At 36.2% G+C, this 21,787-nt stretch overlaps 1 protein-coding gene across 1 annotated transcript in view; it reads left to right on the forward strand.

The window, feature by feature from the left end:
* Positions 1–21,787, forward strand: part of Itfg1 (integrin alpha FG-GAP repeat containing 1) — a 174,147-nt gene that overhangs the window by 134,904 nt on the left and 17,456 nt on the right. Inside the window, exon 14 of the mRNA XM_048355677.1 lies at positions 9,863–9,941. Within this exon, the coding sequence (XP_048211634.1) occupies positions 9,863–9,941 (79 nt within the window). The remainder of the gene's footprint in view (positions 1–9,862; positions 9,942–21,787) is intronic.

Raw genomic sequence — 21,787 nt, forward strand, 5'->3', positions numbered from 1 at the left:
TAAGATTGCTATAGATTTTGAATTGATTTGTGTGTAAGATGAGAAGTAACCTACTTTTACTCTCGTACATTTGTATGTCAGTTTTCCCTGCACCATTTGGTGAAGGGGCTGCCTTTTATCCACAATAAGTTTTAGGCTCCTTGGTCAAAAATCACGTGGCTATAGCTGTGTGGGCTGGTATCTGTTTTGTGCTATGGGTTTTCTTTTGCTGCTTTTGTTATTATGGTATAGTGTAATTTGAAGTCAGGTATTGTGATAACTCCCACACTGCTATTTTTCCTTAAAATTGCTTTTGGTTATTTGAGAGCTTTTATGCTTCCAATTTTAGGATTGACATGTATATTTCTATAAATAATAATCTTGGTATTTGAATGGGGATTTCATTCAATCTGTAGATTACTGTCAGTAGTCTAATCATTTTTATAATAATTTTGCCAAGCCACAAAAATGGAGATCTTTTCATCTTCATAGTTTTCAATATGAAGTCTTTCACTTCCTTAGATAGGATTATTCCTACATTATTATTTTAGGGTTTTTTTAGATTATTGAGAATGAGATTATTTCTTTCTCAATCTTAATTATTAGTACACAGAAAAGCTACTGCTTTTTTAATGTTGGTTTTGTATCATGAAACTTGGCTTAAAATGTTAGGTGAATCTAAGAGGATTTTCAGCCAGCACTGTATTGAGACACAATTGGACACAATTCTCTCATTTCTGACTTTAGAGAAAATGATTTCAGGTTTTCCCCCACTTAGGATGATGTTAGCTATAGGTTTATTATATATAGCCTTTTCTATGTTGAGGTCTATTCCTTCTATTTGTATTTTCGTCAAGGATTTGTCATGAAAGAATGCAGAGTCCTTCACAGCCTTTTCCTTATTATTTAATGATGTTGTTTCTTTTTGTACCGCATTCTATTTATGTGCTGTATTATGCAAAGAAGTTATTTTCTGGTCTTTTCTGTTTCTACTCCTAAAGGCCTCAAGTACCTGGATAAGCATTACTTTCTCAAGATTTATCTTGTCATTTCCATTTATCTTTACTAAATTTCCCTTTCATGTTTTGTCTTATTTGTATCCTGAGTTCATTTAGCTGTTTATATATCAGCTTTAATCTCACTGAGGTTTTTAAACATGTCCTCTTTCATCTTTAATGTCCTTATCGTTGGAACTCAAAATTTGAAGTGTCATTCATATCTTTTGTTGTGTGATTGCTGACTTTTTGAGGTGTCTTGTTTCCTTTTTTCATATTTCTTGTGTTTCTGTGTTGAGATTTGTTCATCAGAAATTATTGCTTAGAAGTTTAATTAGCAAAATTCTTTTAATTATTCTTTGCTCTGAGAGGAGTAAGTGTGACTAGGTTGATGTCCCAGTTTTCACCATTAGCCAGTGTTATAAATGAGCAATTATAAATTTACCAACTTAATGCATGAAGTGAAAAGCCACTGATAACATCTATGTAACCAATCATGTTATGTGTGGAAGTGACTACTCTTCTTATATGATATGGTAAGGGGTTAGAGAAAATATTTACAAGTAAGCTTGAAAATAGGTAGTAAAAGTGTATAAGGGAAGACATAAAGAGGGTGGGGAATTGGAGTGAAGTATATATGGACTGTATATAAACAAAATGGTAGTGTTCAGAAATATAGTTTAGTTATTACACAGAAGGATTGGTACAATCAAGAACTGCCAAAGATAGGAAAGAATAAATTTAAAAGGAAGTACAATGAACCATCAGTAGAAACATTAGTAAAGGAGAAATGGAATATGCAAAACAAATAACAATATAAAGATAAAACTTTAAATTTATTTTAAAGTGGATTCCATCCTCCAATTTCTAGTCCTCAGCTTTCTACCTTCAGTTTTCTTGTTATGTTTACTCAAATATCTTCTCTAAGCCATGGCTTTACAGGTGCTGTGTAGGTGCAGTGTTCCATGGCTAGTGGAGATATGGGCCTTGGATAGCTGCTGTAGTGATGCACAGCACAGATAGTAGATGTAGCAACAATTCCCAGGGGCTCTCCTTCTGGTGGGGTAAGGCAGTTTTAGGCTTATGAGTAACAACTGAAGTAGGTGCTGGAATCTCTGAGCATAGGTAGATAGTAGAAAGCACTCTGCCATTCTCAAAGACCACTTCTTGCCTACTGACAAGCCTATGGCAGACTCACTGTCTTGTCCTTGGCAAACTTTTCCCTTTTCTACATAGTGTTCTAGTTTATGTTTCAAGTAGCTCTTGTTGAGTGCGCACGTGTGTGTGTGTGTGTGTGTGTGTGTGTGTGTGTGTGTGTGTGGTGGTGGTGGTGGTCCTGGGTTGGGTGGTTTAGGGCTTTCACTTGCTGGCTCACTAGTACACGTACCTATCCATTGTCTTTGGCTGGACACCTGTGGTTAAATGGCTTTACCCACCCACCAAATTGGAGCCAGATTTGAGGATATTTTTATTTTATTTTATTTTATTTATATTTTTAGCCAGTCCTGGGCCTTGAACTCAGCACCTGAGCACTGTCCCTGGCTTCTTTTTGCCCAAGGCTAGCACTCTGCCCCTTGAGCCACAGCATCACTTATGGCCATTTTCTATATATGGGGTGCTGAGGAATTGAACCCAGGGCTTCATGTATATGAGGCAAGCACTCTTGCCACTAGGCCATGTTCCCAGCCCCGAGGATATTTTTAATCAGTGCACTTCACCCAAAATTTTCATATGGGTAGCTGTACTTAAGTCTACCTACCGGGTGGGACTATACAGTGCCTTCAGTGCTGAAACAAGTTACAGAGGAAGTTTGCCTAGCTTGCTTGCTTCTTTGACCAGCTTTTGTCATGGGCTGAAGACACAATCACCAATTCAAAAAGTACATCTTTTGTAGATAGCATGTAGTTGTATCACATTGTCCTGGCAGATTGTTTATCTTTGCCTTTTGATTGAAATATTTGATCCACTTACATGTAATATAATTACAGATAAAGATGTATACCTATCAATTTTTGTTCCTGAATTCCACCATTACTACCTTTTTATGTAAGCATATTTTCTAGAATGTTTTTAATTCCCTCGTTGTTTATTTTACTCTGATTTTTCTTAGTTGCCCTTAGGGTTATAGCTAGCAATTTTACTTAGAAATAATATAGTTCACATTAATTTCACATTAATTTCAATTACCTACAAAATCTTCATTTTGAATTATTTTGGTTTACTCCCCCAATCTTTGTGCTATTATTGTCAAATAAATTACATCAAGTATTATGAGCTCAATAACTTGACTTTATAATTATTGCTTTATACAAGTCTTTAATATATGAGAAAAGAGTTACAAACAAAAGTTTGTTTTTACTGTTATCTTTATCTATAATTTCCTTTACCACTACTCTTAATTTATATGGTTTCATGTTACTGTCTGATATCTTTGTGGATCATCCAGAATTCCCCTTATTATTTTCTGTAAGTCAGGTGTGCTAATAACAAGTACTGTCCTCAATCTTCAGTGTATTCTTTTTTTTTGGCCAGTCCTGGGGCTTGGACTCAGGGCCTGAACACTGTCCCAGGCTTCTTTTTGCTCAAGGCTAGCACTCTGCCGCTTGAGCCACAGCGCCACTTCTGGCCATTTTCTGTATATGTGGTGCTGGGGAAATTGAACCCAGGGCCTCATGTATAGGAGGCAAGCGCTCTTGCCACTAGGCCATATCCCCAGCCCTCTCCTTCATTTTTGAATGACAATTTTGCCACATTTTAGATCTTTTGGCCATAGTCTTTATCTTTCACACTTTGGATATTATCCTACCTTCTGGATTTCTAATAAGTAATCAGCTGTTAATCTTACTAAAGATTCCTTATGCATGATACAGCCCTGCTCTTAACTGTTGGCTCTCAGTCTCTTATTGAGGGCTGAGTGGCTCCGTAATGGATAACTGTCTATCATGGAGACTGTGTTTAATCTGCAAAGAATAAACATGGAGGTGTGGCTCATATGGTAGAGTGCTCAATGAGTTCAGCAAGTGTGAGGTCTTGAGTTCAAAGTCTGGTACTGGTAGGGGCTGGGAGTGTGGCCTAGTGGTAGAGTGCTTACCTAGCATGCATGAAGCCCTGGGTTCAATTCCTCAGCACACATATATAGAAAAGGCCAGAAATGGCACTGTGGCTCAAGTGGCAGAGTGCTAGGCTTGAGCAAAAAGAAGCCAGGGACAGGCAAAAAAGTAAAAATTTAAACAGATAAAACCTCTGGTACTGGAAAGAAAATCCAATTGATATGACTGATAGAGTTCACCTATGATATTTATTCATGTGGATTTGTGACTTTATCCTGACCTGTCTGTGTTGTGCCTTGTAGATATGCAGATTAATATATTTCATTGTTTGGACTGTTGCAGCTATTATTGCCTCTTTTTTTTTTATTTTTGAGGCAAGGTCACATTATATAGCCTACCTTAGCCCTAAATTCACTCACTATTTAACCCAAGTTGACACTGAACTTGGCAATCCTACTTTCTTTTTCTTCCCTTCCTAAATAGTGGAACTACCAACACCTGGCTTTGTCTTTTTTTTTTAAACTTTTTAGTATGTTTATTGCTGTGGTTTTACTATCTGTTATGATTATTCAGTATGTTGTGGACTTTTTTTCACATAAAAAGTATCTGAACATTGGATTTTCCTAACCCTTTTTTTCCTTATCCCTTTGCCATTTGGGATATTTAATTTGTTGTTGTTGTTTTTTTCAATTATTGTAAAGGTGGAGTACAGAGGGGTTACAGTTACATGGATTTCATAGGTTTTCATATGTGCATATTAACTACCTAAATCATTTTCACATCTCTAAATTCCATTGGTGAATTCTTGTACTTACTTCCTGGGCAATTGTAGTCATATTTCAAAAGTTGCTGCCTATTCCTGTATCTTTCTTTAGTATTGCAATAGTTTCATATTTCAGTCTTTACATTAAAAGATTTGATCCATTTTGAATGGATATTTTAACCTATTTTTTTATCTTTAATTAATGGTACAAAGGGTTTTATTTCAAAAGGTTGGCTTATGAGTACAATGCATCTTGATCACTGTCACTCCTTCCATTATTCTTCCTCGTTTCCCAATCCCATCCATACCCTCAAAGTATCTGGTTCCATTTATTTTCCATTTTATTTTGAATGTAAAAAAAATCCCTTCTCCCATTCTTCCTTTCTCCATTCATCTGCCTTCCCTGAAGTCCACCTCCATTGATAAAGCATGTTCAACTTCCTGGTATTCTAGTATTCATTTTGTTAAATTAGTTGTACAGAAGAGTTACACCATTGGAATCCTCTCCTGAATACCATACTTAAGTTAATTTTTGTTTGTTTATGCATATGACCCTGTATATGTTTTCATATATGTTTATTAGACACAAAGAGAGAGAGATCACGTTTTCTTGATCCATTCATCCATTGTAGAGCATGTGTGTAAGCTGTTCCATAACTTGGCTATCATCAATAATGGAGCAATGTGCATAGCATCCTGACTTGTAATAATCTGGATAGATGCCCAAGAGGGATATACTAGGGAATGGGGTAGTTCTATGTTTACTTTTTTTAGGAATTTACCAACCGTCTTCCAATGGATTTTTTTTTTTTTTTAACCAGGCCTGGGCCTTAAACTCAGGGCCTGCCTGAGCATGGTCTCTTGCTTTTTTTTTTTCCTTTTTTCTCAAGGCTAGCACTTGAGCCACAGTGCCAGTTCTGGCCGTTTTCTATATATGTGGTGCTGAGGAATTGAACCCAGGGCTTCATGTATACGAGGCAAGCACTCTTGCCACTAGGCCATATTTCCAGCCCCTCCAATGAGTTTTTGTACCATGAGAAATTGAGGTTATGTTTCAGTTACCAGTAGCAACAAATACTGTAATCGTTTTCTTAAAATTTAAACTCATTTTGTCTAATTTAAAATAGTGCTCAAATACCCAAATCTGAATGCCTAGTTTTTGGTGCCACTGCTAATTATCCACCATTAGTAAAAATACTAAAACAATTTAAAATATAAATGATAACTTAGTATAATCATGAAAGTACTTTTGTTTTTCCAGGACTGAGGCTTGAACTCAGGGCCTCAAACTGCTTGGCTTGCTTCCTGGTTAATTGGAGATGAAATCTCCCACTTTTCCACCCAGGCTAGCTTCAGATACCTATTTTCTAGGTTTCAACCTCCTGAGCAACTAGAGTTACAGTTAAGAGCCATGGGCACTTGCTATGAAAGTAGTTTTTACCTCATTTGACTTTCTAGAAATGTTATGAAAACCTCAGGGTCCATAAACCTCATTTTGAGAACCACTGTATAGAAAGTTCAAATCTGAATCTCCAAACCTTGTCTTTATTAAACATCAAAGTGATTGGCCATTGTTGGGAGGTAAATTCTAGCTTTGGGTTTGGTAATAATAAAAACTATCCCAAGTGAATTTCAATAAATATCCAAGAATACAATTGGGACTTTTACAGAAAATAATTTGTGGTTTTAAATGGATCAAAGACCTCAAAGTAAAATCAGATACCCTGAAAACACTACAAGAAGGATAGGAGAAACACTTGGGCTCCTTGGCACAGGACGAAACTTCCTTAATAAAGGCACAGAAATGCAAGAAATCAAAGAAAGGTTGGACAAATGGGACTGCATCAAACTGCAAAGCTTCTGCAGGGCAGAGGACATAGCTTGCAAGATAAACAGAAAGCCCACAGATTGAGAGATCTTTACCAGCCGCACAACAGAGAAAGGCCTCACATCCAAAATATACGCAGAATTCAAAAAATTAAATTCCCCAGAACAAATCCTCAAAGAACCAACAGCCCCCTCAGCAAGTGGGCTAAAGACCTAAAAAGAGACTTCTCTGAAGAGGAAATGAAAATGGCCAAGAGACACATGAAGTGCTCTTCATCACTCCCCATAAAAGATGCAAATTAAAACAACATTGAGATTCCACCTCACCCCAGTAAGAATGTCCATTATCAGGAAGATTAACAATAAAAAATGCTGGAGGGGATATGGTCAAAAGGGAACCCTACTACATTGTTGGTGGGAATGTAAACTTGATTAGTCACTCTGGAAAGCAGTATGGAGATTCCTCAGAACGCTAAACATAGAGCTCCCCTAAAACCCAGCAGCCTCACTTTTGGACATCTACCCAAAAGATTACAAGCAAGAACACACTAAAGCAACCAGCACAGCAATGTTCATTGCAACACAATTTGTCATAGCTAAAATATAAAACCAACCCAGATGCCCCTCAGTAGTCAATGGATCAGGAAAATGTGGCACATATACACAATGGAATTTTATGCCTCTATCAGAAAGAATGGCATTGCCCCACTCATAAGGAAATGGAAGAACTTGGAAAAAATTATACTAAGTGAAGTGAGTCAGACCCAAAGAAACATGGACTCTGGTTTCCCTCATAGGGAATTATTAGTACAGGTTTAGGCTACTCATAGGAAAAGATCACATTAGCCCAATAATTATCCCCTTATGAACACATAAGATGATGCTAAGTGAAATGAGCTCCATGTTATGGAAACAAGTGTTATATCATTGCTGTAACTATTTTCAATATGCCGTGTGAAACTGTAGCTTTTTTGTTTCTCTGGTATTCCCTTCCTGTGGTTGTACCCTTGCTATCACTGTATCTCATCTGAGTACCCGTATACTGTATACACGTGTATTAGAACTAGGGAAGGGAAAGGGAGAGACAAAGGATAAAAAGACAAACAATTCCAAAAGCAATACTTATAAAACTATTCGGGGTAAACCAACTGTACAACTCATGGGAAGGGGGAGGAGGAGGTAGGGGAAAAATGAGGGAGGAGGTAACAAGTTGAACAAGAAATGTATTCACTGCCTTACATATGAAACCCCTCTGTACATAACTTTGACAATAAATAATTATTTTTTTAAAAAAGAATTTTGGTTTTAACCAAAATACCAGTTACAATGTGTAGAGTGATATTAAGTAATAAAGTAACATCACTTCCCACATTACATTGATGAAACCAGGAAGTACAAGAGAGCACCCTCTCTTCCACATAAACAGACCTATAAAAATAAAACAATGTATTCATCACTTCAGGTAAGGTAGGAATTAAAGATGTGTATGTCCCATAATTTTTATCTCAGAAATAACCAGCACAAAACAAGGTTAGAGGCAGGGCCCAGTGTTAGAGGTTTTGCCTAGTAAGCATAAGGCCTTGAGTTCAAGCCCTCAAACAGAAAAAAGAAACTTCATTAGCAAGCTTATTTTTAGTATTTGTGTAACAAGGTTCTTTAAATATCAGTTGGGTTGCCTACCATAGTGGCTCGTACTTGTAATTCAAGCTAGTCAGGAGGCAGAAATAAGGAAAATTGAAGTTTAAAGCCAGCCCAGGCAAAAGTTTGTGAGACCCCATCTAAACAGACATACACAGTAGCTCATATCCCAGTTACAAAAGAAACAGTAGGAGGAGAACCATGGTATGAAGCTTAACTCCAGGCAAAAAGCACAACATCCTGCCAAAAATTAACTAAAGCAAAAATGGCTGAGAATATGGCTCAAGTAAATGCCTATCTACCTAGCAAGAACATTAAAATCCAAGTACCACCAAAAATGAAAATAAACAAGGATGCATTTGTAGTATCCATGAATTTAGGTATTCTTTTAGTATCTTGGAGGAAAATCATTTTCAGAGAATCAATAGACTATCTAAATGTCATTAATTTTTCCCTGCTTTACTGTAGAAATTAGTAGAGTTTCATTTCTGAGATAAGTAACGAGTTTAAGGCATTTTTAAAAATTTATTGGCAAAATGATGTACAGAGGGGTTACAGTTTCATAGGTAAGGCAGTGAGTACATTTCTTATCCAAATGTTACCTCCTCCCTCATCTCATTTTTCTCCCTCCTTTCCCCCTCCCCGATTTCCTCCTCCACCCCATGAGTTGTACAGTTAGATTACGGTGTATAGTTTTGTAAATATTGCTGTTGCATTGGTTTGCCTTTTACCATTTGTTTCTCCATTTTGATGTTCTCCTTCCCTCCCCTAGTTCCAAGAAACATATTTTAAGGCATTTCTGAACCATGTTTTAGTATTTTCATACAATGTTCATTGCAATCACTGATTTCTATGTCCCACATTTAATTATTCTTAAAGTATAACCATTTATACTTATATTTAATAGTAATTACTCTTGAAGAAATAAATCATTTTATTCAAAATGTCCTGAGAAATAGGAAACAATGAAGATTAACTTTTTCATTGTGACTAGACTCTGTCAATCTGTCAGATATTCTTAACTGGGAAATTTTACTCTAAATGTCAGAGGACTTAGTGTGATACAACTAGTCATCAATATTTTTTACTTGAATGATGTTAGTGAGGTCAATTTTATTTTGACATTTTTGTGGGAAAACAAACTGTGTCCAATCCATCCCTGAAGGAAAAAGCACCTTCCACAAAAATACTGCAAACTGTAACAATGCTAGGATTCAGACTCACAGCATTGCAAGTATTCTATCACTAAGCCACGTCCTGGCTCCACATCTGATGTACGATAAAATCATGGTTAGGAGAAACCAAAAATAATACAGAACATTTTGCTGAGTATTAACTCTTGGAGGGAAGCAACAATACTAAATTGTAGAAATGCCCATTTAAAATAATGAGTCATATAAATGCCACTGTCAAGTCAAATACATATGTTAAGAATTTTCTAATCAGGTTCTGTTTTCATGTATTATATGTTTAGAGAAGTGTTCGCTAAGTAATTATCAATTATGTAAGAATTATAAATAAGGATTTCTTGTTTTATTTGTAATAGCTTTCCTAAAATTTCTAATCATTCACTTACTTTCTAAGGCTAACTATGTCCTTTCTTACTACAGCCATTCGGAGTAAATCAGCCTGGACCCTATATCATGTATACAACTGTAGATGCAAATGGATACCTAAAAAATGGCTCAGGTAAGAGCACGCACAGGTCCCTCATGCACAGAAACCCCTGCATTCACTATACCCATCAGGTAAGACCAGGCACAAGTCCACCATGCATAGAAGCTCCTGTATTCACTATACCCATCAAGTAAGCTGTCGTCAGAAATTACCACATTTGATTCTAACTTCGAACAAAACATTCACAAGACTCCTAGCTTTTTAAACTTTTTTTATGATAATAGTAATCCATTGGCCTTAAAGTCAAATATTTGGTGCAATTCTAAACAAAAGTAATGAATGTATTTTCAAACAATAGCTAAGTGTATTGCTATGTCTCTTTCAACCCAGCTATACAGAAAACATAAATAAGAGGATGGAGGTCTAAGTCAGGCAAAAACACAAAACCTTATTCAAAAATTAGAGTAAAGGGGCTAGACTCAAGTGTTAAAGCACCTGCCAAGCAGGCACACAACCCTGAATGCCACCCCTCATACTACCAAAAGAACAGAAATGTTTCCCGCTTATCTCTTGGCCATAGAATTTTGCTTGCAATTCAGTTTACATTGAACACATATTGCTTTTTAATTTAAGTAAACACTTTAAAAAAAATCAATCACACCTGTAATCCTTGCTCCTCAAGTTGAGATCCGAGGATCATAGTTCAGAGCTAACCTGGGCAAAAAAATCTAAGACTTATTTCCTATTAACCACTAAAAAGCTGAAAATGAAACTGTAGAGGACCACCCTTGAGAGAAAAGGCTAAGGGACAGTACCCAGGCCATGAGTTCAAGCCTCACTATCAGCAAAAAGAAAAGAAAAAAAAAAGAAGATTCCTAATATAAATGTTCTAGTGAAACATTACCTAGTTGAACCATACTGCCCATCACACCAGAAACTCTCACAGTATTCCCTATACAAAGAAGATGTCACATTCATTACAGAAACAGCAAAGCCTGTATCACCAGCCATTACTGTTTAATTAAATTAACTTAGTAGCTTACAAGAGAACACTAGACAGTATACTAGTACACTAGGCAAAAATTAAGCATTATTTTTAAATTTAGGTAGGAACACATGTGCGGGGATGGGGGGGGAATAGGGGTTTCTAATACTTAGTGATAACACAAAATCAAGTTTTTATTACAGGCTGTAATCAAGAGAACTGAAAGCCATTGCCAGCGAGAGATACCAGCATGCATTAATGTAAAAAGCTTGGCTTAAAATTAAACTATGAACATGTTAGGAGCTAAACTGGTTTGGTTTTGAATATATGACTTGATATCTATTCTTTAAAAATTACCAGAGATTTGCAATGGGATCCCTAATTCCATAACCAGTATTTAATAATCAGGACTTTAGTATACTTGCAAAATGTTGTGGACCTGTAGGTATTGCTCATTTATTCATAATTATTATAAATATAATAATGATAACATCATTAAATCAAAGATTATTTCTCTCTTCCTTATATTTCTTATTTGGCCTTGCTATTTAAACCTAGAGAAAAATATTCCCCCCACCTGCTACTCTGAGTAATCCTAGCATCCAGAAAGATCACAAGGGCAAGGCCAGCCTGGGCTGCTTAGTTAGACTCTGTCTGGAAAAACAGTAAAATGATATAACAGGTGGAGTGAAACAATCACCTACAGTGATACAGAAAAACCAACTGCTTCTTTGGCTATATACTCTGTATACCTAACAGGATGGATGTGGAATTGTTTTTCCCCCACCAACCAAGTCTCTAACAGGTGTCCTACAAGTCAGTTCTGACACTGTCTACACAGAGTCCTACCACACAGGTCAAGGACTCAATCCTGTACTTCTGATACTAGATACAGGCCTAATTATACAGGTACTACAATTATACAATGCTACAAGGTTCACAGAACTTAAGAAAATGCTGGCCTTTGCTGGTTTATTGAAAGAATACAGATAGATGAAAAGAGGATTAATAAGTAGGTGGATGTTTGGATGGGTTGTAAATACTCTCCATTCCCAGCATGTTGATTTGGTCAGCAGGCCGGAAGATTGCCAAATCCTTCTATGGGATTTTATGGAAGCTTTATTAAATAGGCATAATTGATGGATCATTGGTCATTGGTAATCAACTCTAACTTTATCCCTTGACAACCAACCCCCACTCCAGACTATCCAGGAGTCCCTAGACTAAAGTTATCTCATTAAAATACAATAAAGTAGAATACAAAGTGTGAGAAAGCTAGCCTTGATAAAAAAGAACTCAGGGACAGCACCTAGACCCTGAGTTCAAGCCCCATAACATGTTTGTTTGTTTGTTTGTTTGTTTGTTTGTTTTTGAAAGGCACTTAGCACTGTAGTGGAAACAATGTGTATGTGAATACATATTAGCATATTTACATGTTTTACATGTGTGTGAGTGTGTGTGTGTGTGTGTGTGTGTTAGCACACTCTACCAACATATATTCCTAGTTCAGTTTGCTTTTTCTTTTTTTGCTTTATTTTAGGGGGTTTTTTTGTTTTGTCTTTTTTTTTTCATATATGTTTGCAATGCATTTCAAAATTATTCACCTCAGTCTTTCTCTTTCCTTTCCCCATCCTCTTTTACCCCTTAACTTTGGTTTGGCGGGTTGCTTTTTAGTTTGGGGTAGTTTTTTTGTGGATCTTTGTATAGGAGGCAGTTGTGCAGTGTTAGAGCTTAAAGGCAGGACCTTGCCCCTTGGTTATTAATTTGATCTTTTGGTAGTATCTACATGCCTAGGATAGCCAGCTTGGAACTCCTGCCTTTGCCTCTAACACCATAACACACAGCTATACTTTTTTACAGAATCACGCATGCTTCAAATATGGAAGCAGTTAAAATATATTGGAGACTTAATAGCATGTCTTAAAGACATATAAACATTTGAATTAAATATCACAAGAATTCAAACTGATAGTAAAACGATTATTATGGAACTTGATTTGTTGTGTTGTGGGGTCCACAGATCGACAGGCAATGAGATACTCAGATTACAAAAACTTTTTAAAAATTTTATTGAACGAGAAAGTACTGGCATGCTAGGATTGCAGGTCAGGATTTCATGATGCAGCCCGAGGTGCTCTCAGAAAACTGCTTATAAACCCAAAACGACAGGAATTTTCCCTTTAGCTGAACTATAGTGGCTCCTTACTTCCAAGAAGCATCAGTCACAACAAACAGGTCAGGCATCTTGACCTTCACTGGAAATCATCTAACCATCAAGTGGCAAAACAGGATGAAACTCTCAGAGGGGGGTGGGAGGATTACAGGTGTGGTCAATACAGAGCAAAACAAGTTCCAAACAAGTTGGGTAAATGCAACTACATAACTTTACAGCAAGGGCCAGCTTCAGAAAAGTTTTACATTGAACGATACATAACAGTATTAGCAATACTTTGTTGTTGAAAGCTAGCATAGCAACAGATTATTTTCATCACTTCAGTTGTAACAAATTGTCTGCTTTGAGCTAATTGTCTTGATATAACTTTAATTAAAAACATTCAAATATCTCCATGATAATCAATTATTGTCAACTACTTATTCCAATATCAAAGAAAAACAATTGATTCCTAATGTTCATTTCTCACATATATTTTCTGAAATTATCTTCTAGAAAAAAGTCATGTACTGTTTATCCTGTATTACTCCATGAAAAAATTATTTTAGTCTGAATTTAATTTTTTTTAGCCACTTAACACATTTTAAACTGTCATACATATAGTTCAGCCAAAAATCTTAGCCTAAACAAGACTTAATTGTTGGGCATATTTTTTTAATGTGTAAGTAAAGAAGTTGGAAGGAAATGTTATCACATCTTTTTCCTATGAAAGAAATGAACTCTTGTGAAGAGAACCATTTCCATACCTAAATCTCACAAGCTACAGATTGGCAAAAACAGTCAAGTTGGCTGAGATAGGAATTAGGTGTATGTTGCTGCTCATGGGTGGGTGATACTCTGATATTGCAATGCTCTAAGCAACAACTGACAGATTCTTTTGATATAATTACAAGACCTAAGTGGTTGAAAGAACAAATGCATCGATGAATGAATTACAGGAAATACAGTAATTCTTAAAAACTGAAAGATATTTAATATCCAGCTATTTAAGTAGTCCCATCTTTGCAGAAGTAAATGAAGCAGTCATTCTCGAAAATCAAAAGAAAGGTAATCAGAAACTGTAATGCAAACAAAAACAACTATTTTATGGGATTCCAGTTACAAACTAATTCCTAGAATAGTATTTATAGTCAATATAGATCCTAGTGCTGAAAGACCGAGCACTATCCAGACCAAAGAAAACCACAGAATCACAAATCACACACACACACACACACACACACACACACACACACACACACACACACATATCATGGAATAGACTCACATAGCATGCCTATTCAGCTAGCTTCTCATTTTACTCACAAAGACTTAAATCTGTGCATCATTATTACTCATATTTCCTTAGTCTCTGACCTAGTTGTAAAATCTACCACTTTAATCTCAGTGATACCAGAGATTAGTCATCAGGAATGCAGAATTCACTAAGAAATTTAGTTATACAAATTAACTTTCTAAAACAGTTCAGTTTTAATACCTGGTGTAATCAATGACTTAAGCAGTTAGGCCTAAATTTACCATCCTTTGTGTCTCCGCCCTTAATGTGTGCTATGCAGATCCAGTCTGCTTTCCACCTCCATGCTTTAAGCCCTCACCTCATCCTCATGTCTATACCTCAGCACATCTGAATGTGACAATAATAACACTGTCACATCCATCTTTTACTAGCTTCCATCCCCAAACCAAATGAACTCTTATCAGATGGCAATACGACTTTGTATCATATACCTCTCTTGTGACCCGTACTCACAGGCAGAGAAAAATACCTTGTGTATCAATAGTTATCTCTGTTTTATGTCCCTTGAGATAAGACTCCTTTAGATCTGGTTTTGCATGGAATTTTGTTTTGGATGTCCTAGAATAGTAAGGTACAAAGAATTTTTTTTAATATTGAATACTTTGGGTTATATTTTTAAGCTTATTTTTTTGTTTCTACAAGAGTTCCATTTTTTAAAAATATGGGAAAACAGTGCTTCACTAAAATTGATCATACTTATAATTTATTTCCAATTATAAGCAGATTTTATTAAAGTAATATAAAATGCTGAACATTGTTCATAAAAACTGAATGTAGGGCTGGGAATGTGGCTTAGTAGTAGAGTGCTTGCCTAGCATGCCTGAAGCCCTGGGTTCGATTTCTCAGCACCACATACATAGAAAAAGCCAGAAGTGGCACTGTGGCTCAAGTGGTAGAGTGCTAGCCTTGAGCAAAAAGAAGCCACGGACAATGCTCAGGCCATGAGTTCAAGCTCCAGGACTGGCAAAAAAAAACAAAAATAAAAACTGAATGTAAAGCCAGACATAGTGGTTCATACCTATATTCCCAGCCTCTGGGGGCTGAGGAAGGAGAATCATGAGTTTGAAGCCAGCCCAGACACATACTGAGATTTTATCTCAGTCTGCTACCTCTAAAAAATAAACACAACTGAATATAAGTCAATGGACTTTGGGTATTTGTTGTGTTATAATAATAGTGCTACCTCGCTGCCTTGTGCAGGATTCCTGCATGTAGCTCTTCTTATCTCCTCTGTACCTGTGAAAATGGAGGTCATGAAAGCCTCTTAGCTTGAACTACAATCGCTGAATTCTCAACTATCTTCAAAACCTGCGCATTCTTAAGACTATCAGTATTTTTAAATGTCGACCTTGCAAAAGACTTGGGGTATCTTAAAAGAGAAAATTGTTCCTAATAATCTTTATTTTATTTCCTTTTAAACAATGGTAACTGTGTAAAGTAAAATGATGCCTACAATTTAGCAAACTGTTGTTTTATGATCTGCCTGTTTCTTACTGATATAGACCTTATTATTTAGCATTTCTTGGATCATTTTATTTCATAATGATTTCTGACATAGTCTTTATGTAATGGTTACACATTCTTAGATTTCAGAGGGGCAGCTGACCCTACTTTACTTAAGAGCATCTACCCTACCAACCCAGTTGTAATGGATTGCTGGTGTATACCTGATACCATCTTTTATGACCTAGGACTTGGGGCTACTTCTATGTAGTAATAATAATGGATAATACTGATTTGTACTTATTTTGATACTGAACACTAACTATACTTAGCACTTTAATGTTCTCATATCATAGTACTAACTTAGAGACTGTCTGCGGAGGTATGTAGTACATACATTTTTCAAATAAAAATACATAGCTCTTTTAAAACAATGTAGAATAGTGTAAGAAAGGAGAAATAGTGTCTGAATAGTAATTACAAGTCATTAAAAAATCCTGGACTTACTTAACAAAGGTAGATTTCCATTTTCCTAATACAGTCTGGAAAAATAACATATTTACCTTTCTTTTATTTCTAGCATTCAGGTCCAGAGAAGTTACATTTTCAACCATTCAACTTTAAATTCTGTCATTTACATCAAATGGCCATATTCACAAAATATGTAGATAAATTGCTTTTATTAAGTGTATCGTTTTGACTGAGTAGCTTACTTTCATACATTTAAACCTTTTCCATAAAAACACAACTACCTTTAAAAGAGCTTTTCAGTCATACATTACTGGAAGCTTTATTGAACAAAACAAATAACACTTCTTATATTTGCAGGTTAGAAAATGTTGTAGTAACAAATTGACTGCTAGAAACCAAATAGAACTTCCAGCCCAACATGATGATATTCTTTTATATTGCAATAGTAATAGGAAGCATTCATTCTGTAGTCAGTAAATATTTTATTATTTTATTTAATTATAGATGAGATGGGGTAAGTGTTTATGATTAAGAGATTTAGTAGGAAGATTGCACTCATGATCCTCAGGTAACTTAGGAAAGAACACAGAGTGGTCTGAAGAATGTCTTACCCTTAAAGAGCAGCATCACACAGCACTGGCAAATTCAGGCTTCAGGCTTACTCTAGAAACAGGAGCAATACAGATAAAACTTGAAAAGTTTCTTTTAGTTTTTAAAATATTCACCACCCCTATACTAAGTGCCCTAATCAAAATTCATTATTGTTCGCTATCATATGTACCCTGGGAATGAGTGAGTGTGCACATGCAGGTTTGAAACACTACTGGGGAGTTATAAATATTTTAAAAAGGAAATACAAATAGGCAATTTAGGTACAAAATGATAGGAATGTTCATCAATAAAGCAAAATTTTGAAATGCGTATGGGACTTGAACAGCAATTTCTCCAAAGAAGACATACAAATGGCAAAAAAAGAAAAAAAGGCAGATAGAAGGACATGAAATATCACTAATCATTGAGGGAAACAAAAACCAAGATCAAAATAAGAGTACACTTGCCCAACAGAATAATCTAAAGAAAACAGAACCAGGCATCAGTGGTTCATGCTTGCAATCCCTGGCTACTCAGGAATCTGAGATCTCAGGATCATGGTTCAAAACCAGCCTTGGCAGTAAAGTCCATAAGACTCCAGAGGGGAAAAAAAAAGTCACAAGTGGCTCAAGTGGCAGAATGTCAGCCTTGAGTATAAAAACTGAACTCTCATCTCTGATTGGGTTCCTAACCTATCTTTACCCTGTTTCATATTTCCTATTTACATTTGCCTTTTGTTGGACTATTTTGCATCTCTGCCTCTCCCTCAGAGCATGGGCTGACACATGGCTTGGGGCGGCCACACTATTGGATGGATAAATCTATATAACCTTGCATATAATACCATCTGATTTCAGCCACTATGTCTTTGAGCAAGTCTGTCTCTGACTTCGTTTGAGTCTAGTGTCTGCCCCTGATTAGACTAATGGGTCAGATAGCAGTGCAGAACCCTACTAATAAGGAATGACTTTCCAATCCATAGATAGGTAGGATTCTAGGGCAGTTTTTGGAAAAGTTGGAAAGTTTTGGAAAGATGGCTGGAAATTTGACCAGAGTGTAATTTCTAAATGTCTGAGTTGTGATAGGTAATGTGTTATTTCATATTTTCTTATCTTCTGTGTCATTCTTCATTCAATACCTGAAGTGCCTGCTAAAAATAAATGAAATTGTTGAAGATAAAAAAAAAAAAACAACTGGGCTGGGGATATAGCCTAGTGGCAAGAGCGCTTGCCTCACATACATGAAGCCCTGGGTTCAATTCCCCAGCACCACATATACAGAAAATGGCCAGAAGTGGCGCTGTGACACAAGTGGCAGAGTGCTAGCCATGAGCAAAAAGAAGCCAGGGACAGTGCTCTGACCCTGAGTCCAAGGCCCAGGACTTGAAAAAAAAAAAAAAAAAAAAAAAACAACTAAGGAACAGCACCCAGGCCCTGAGTTCAAGCTCTTAGTGTGTGAATTTTAGGTAATCTTATTGTGATCTTTTAGCATAGTGGCTGAAAAGTGAACTATGCCATAAACACAGCAATCCTAAATATAAAAAGTATAAAAATATTATAATCCAATAGTGCCTTATAAGAAATATCGCCACCAAAAGCACTAAACATTAAAGGATAACTTTGGAAACCCTAAAATAACTATAATTTGCATAGCATATTTTTATTACTAAGTGTATATTCAGAATATTATGCCAAACATCTTGGTACAAAACTAAACAATACAAAGTCAGCTTTTTTCCTAAACAGCTAGTGCAATTACTATTGAGATTTGTGTATAATTTAGAAATGTCAAAAAATATTGAGTAGTTATATGGTGACACATATGGAACATCCATATAAACTAAATTTAGTGAACTTTATTTAGTGACTTAAATCTTCACTAGTCTTCATTTGATTATTGGCTCTTTGTGTTGTTTTTCCATCAGTCAAATATAAGAATACTGATTAGATACAAAAATGAATTCAATAAGGATATTTCTAGTTTACATAGAGGAAAGGAAAGGAGAAAATGGAGATGAACAAACTGAAAACCAGCAACTCTTCCACACAGCAGAAAATAATACATGGCCAATCACTACTGTCAAGACTGGAAAAGCCAATAAAAAGTCACATTTTACTGGGAGCAGAAGCCATAGCTAGACGCACAGGATGACAAAAGAGTGATTGATTGTTGGAGAGCTTGCAACTAGTTTAGGAGACTAAAACTGGAAGCCCAACCATAGGGACAACATCTTCATGAGTCTTACCTCCAGTAGCACCCACAACAGAGTCCCAAGTCACTGTTTGAGATATAATCTCCTACATCTGTGGGGGGATAGGAAAGGATAAATGTTAAGTGAGCTCCCAGAGCTACTATTCTCATTAACAAAAGCTTGCCCTCTAGGAAAACTTCTTACCAAAGCCCAACGTCTTTAAGCAGAATCAAATTCACTTCAGAGACATAAAACACTCAACTTCAGCCCCACTCTAGCCTTTCTGTCTCAGGTAGTGTTTGAGGGACAAAACTGAGACCTGATTGTAGGAGTATAGAAGCCATGCCCTCCCCCTGTGCTGGGCAAGCACTCTAGCATGTACATTCTAGCAAGCTACACTCCTAGTCTCTTTCCATCCCCACTTAAAAATTTATCTCTAAGGGAAACATAAAGGCTACAGAGAAGATAAAATCAAGCACTAGAGAACATTTTATTCTCTTGAACACCCAGCCATAGAAACCCATAAATGCAAACTCATAGTTGAACCTAAAGCTTCATACTAGGGTAAGCCATAGTAGCCCATACATATAATCTCAGCTATTTAAGAGATAGAGATAGGATCATGGTTTGAAACCAACCTGGGAGAAAAGTTAGTGAGGCCCTATCTCAAAAACCAGCTAGCGATTGTGGTATATACCTGCAAACCTAGCTATTGAGGAGATATAGGTAGAATTGTAGTCCAGGGCCAGCCCAAGCAAAAGCTAAGACCCTGGAAACAAACTAAAATGAAAAGGAGTAGGGACTCAGCCTAACTGACCTCTTAGAAGACCCTGAGTTTAATCCCCAGTACCAAAAAGAAAAAAAAAAAAAGTCTACTTATTTATTTTAACAGTCCATCATATACATCTCTTATTAAAAAATTACAATGTATTCTAAAAAGCAAAACAAGAAAATCTACACAACGTAAGAAACAGAAAGACTCAAATATTGCAGGGAAGTTAGAATTATAAGGCTAGAAATGTAAAAATAACTATGGTTAATATGCAAAGGACTGTATTAGAAAAAAATGCCAGAAATCAAAAGTGTAATAGAAATTAATGTCTTTGATGAACTCATCAGCAGACTGGATATGGCCAAGGAATTATCAGTGATCTTGAAGATAGATATGTCAATTTAAACTTTCCAAACAGAAAAGGCAAAGAGAAAAAAATTGAATACAAGTTTTAACCAAGTAGAGTAATAACTACCTATAGTCCCAGCTACTCAAGAGGAAGAGGTAGGAGAACTACTTGAGTCTAAGAGTTTGAGGCCAGCTTGGGCAACATTGCAAGCCACTGTCTCAAAAAGATATTTTTTTTAGAAAGTTTTGCCTTAATATTTAAGTATAAATTGCTACACTAATGCCTCCTCCCCAGTATCCATACCGTACTTGGCTCCCTCCCCCATTCATGTGTGTGGCCAAGATCTTAACCCTTTGAGGCATGCTGCCCTGAGCTTTTGTGTAGAGAAGCTCAGTCTAGTGTCCTAGAGGATGAAAGAAAATAGAGAGGCCCACCCAGGCATGCACCCTGTAGCCTACCAAGGAAACATAGCCACATGAGTGAGCCTAGTCAAAAACCAGCCAGCTCACTAAATCATGAGAAACAACGTTTGTAGCCAAAATACACTAAATTTTAGATTCATGTTATCCAACAATAAATAATTATGAGGAAGATTGTGCTTTGCTAAAGAGATAAATATGAAAGAATTTATAAAGATGAAAGTATCATCATTATCCAAAGTCTCAAAAGGGGCAGTGGAGTCTTGTGGGAAAGGAAAGGGGGAGACATACAGCACAATAGGAGGAGGACTTGGGGGCTTAAAAGAACATACTTACACAGTCACAACTTAGCCATGTACAAATAGGTGCAGATGAAAGAAATGGCCTTGCAGAAACAAGCACTTCTGAAGTATTTTTATGTCTTAGGTCTAGTCTCTCCAAGTTGAGTAACATGAAACAGCTTTCTGGTCTAATGAAAATTTCAAAATCACATGTGTCAGTAAACCTAATCTGCAGTGTGAAATTAAAACTCCTTTCACCTTTGGTTGGTAAATTCTTAGACATCTATTTTATCCCCATCAGTTTAACTCTTCTACGTGTTTTGTTGTTGCTTCTAAAATAGCAAAATGACCAGTGCTTTGCCTTTCATAGCAGTGTAGGTATTCGGCATGTAAAGTACAGTGCACTGAGGCATAAGCAAAGCTTTCCTATTTCACTCATTTATAAGACTGTGACCACTTCAGAAACCAGAGGGATTTTTTTTTCTTAATTAGAGAAAAGTTTACGTCACTAATACAGCTCAAAAATAATGCTGACCCTTAAATTTTAGGAATGCCAGAGGCAATAATACTTAATGCAGTCTGTTTTTCTAAGAGCTGGGAATTTCTTGTAATGTTCCCCCTTACAGTGTTCACATGCATAATCAATAGTTTTTTAAAATTCTATCATTATATGATTATGTGAAGAAATTATCTAGAGGGAGTGGGGGAAGAGTGGGAAAAATGAAGGAGGGAGTAACACTGTTCATAAAGAAATATACTCAACTGTAACCCCTCTGTAAATCACCTTTACAATAAATTTTTTTTAGAAAAAGAAATTGTGAAAATCAAACTACCCAACTCTTCAATAACCTATGTGTATAGTACATGACTCATTAATCCCATTCCTAGCTATATTCCCAAGTGAAGTAGGATCATGTCTACATAAAAACCTATACACAAATGTTTA

Source organism: Perognathus longimembris, chromosome 10 (assembly GCF_023159225.1).
Source record: "Perognathus longimembris pacificus isolate PPM17 chromosome 10, ASM2315922v1, whole genome shotgun sequence".
NCBI classification, from domain to species: domain Eukaryota; kingdom Metazoa; phylum Chordata; class Mammalia; order Rodentia; family Heteromyidae; genus Perognathus; species Perognathus longimembris.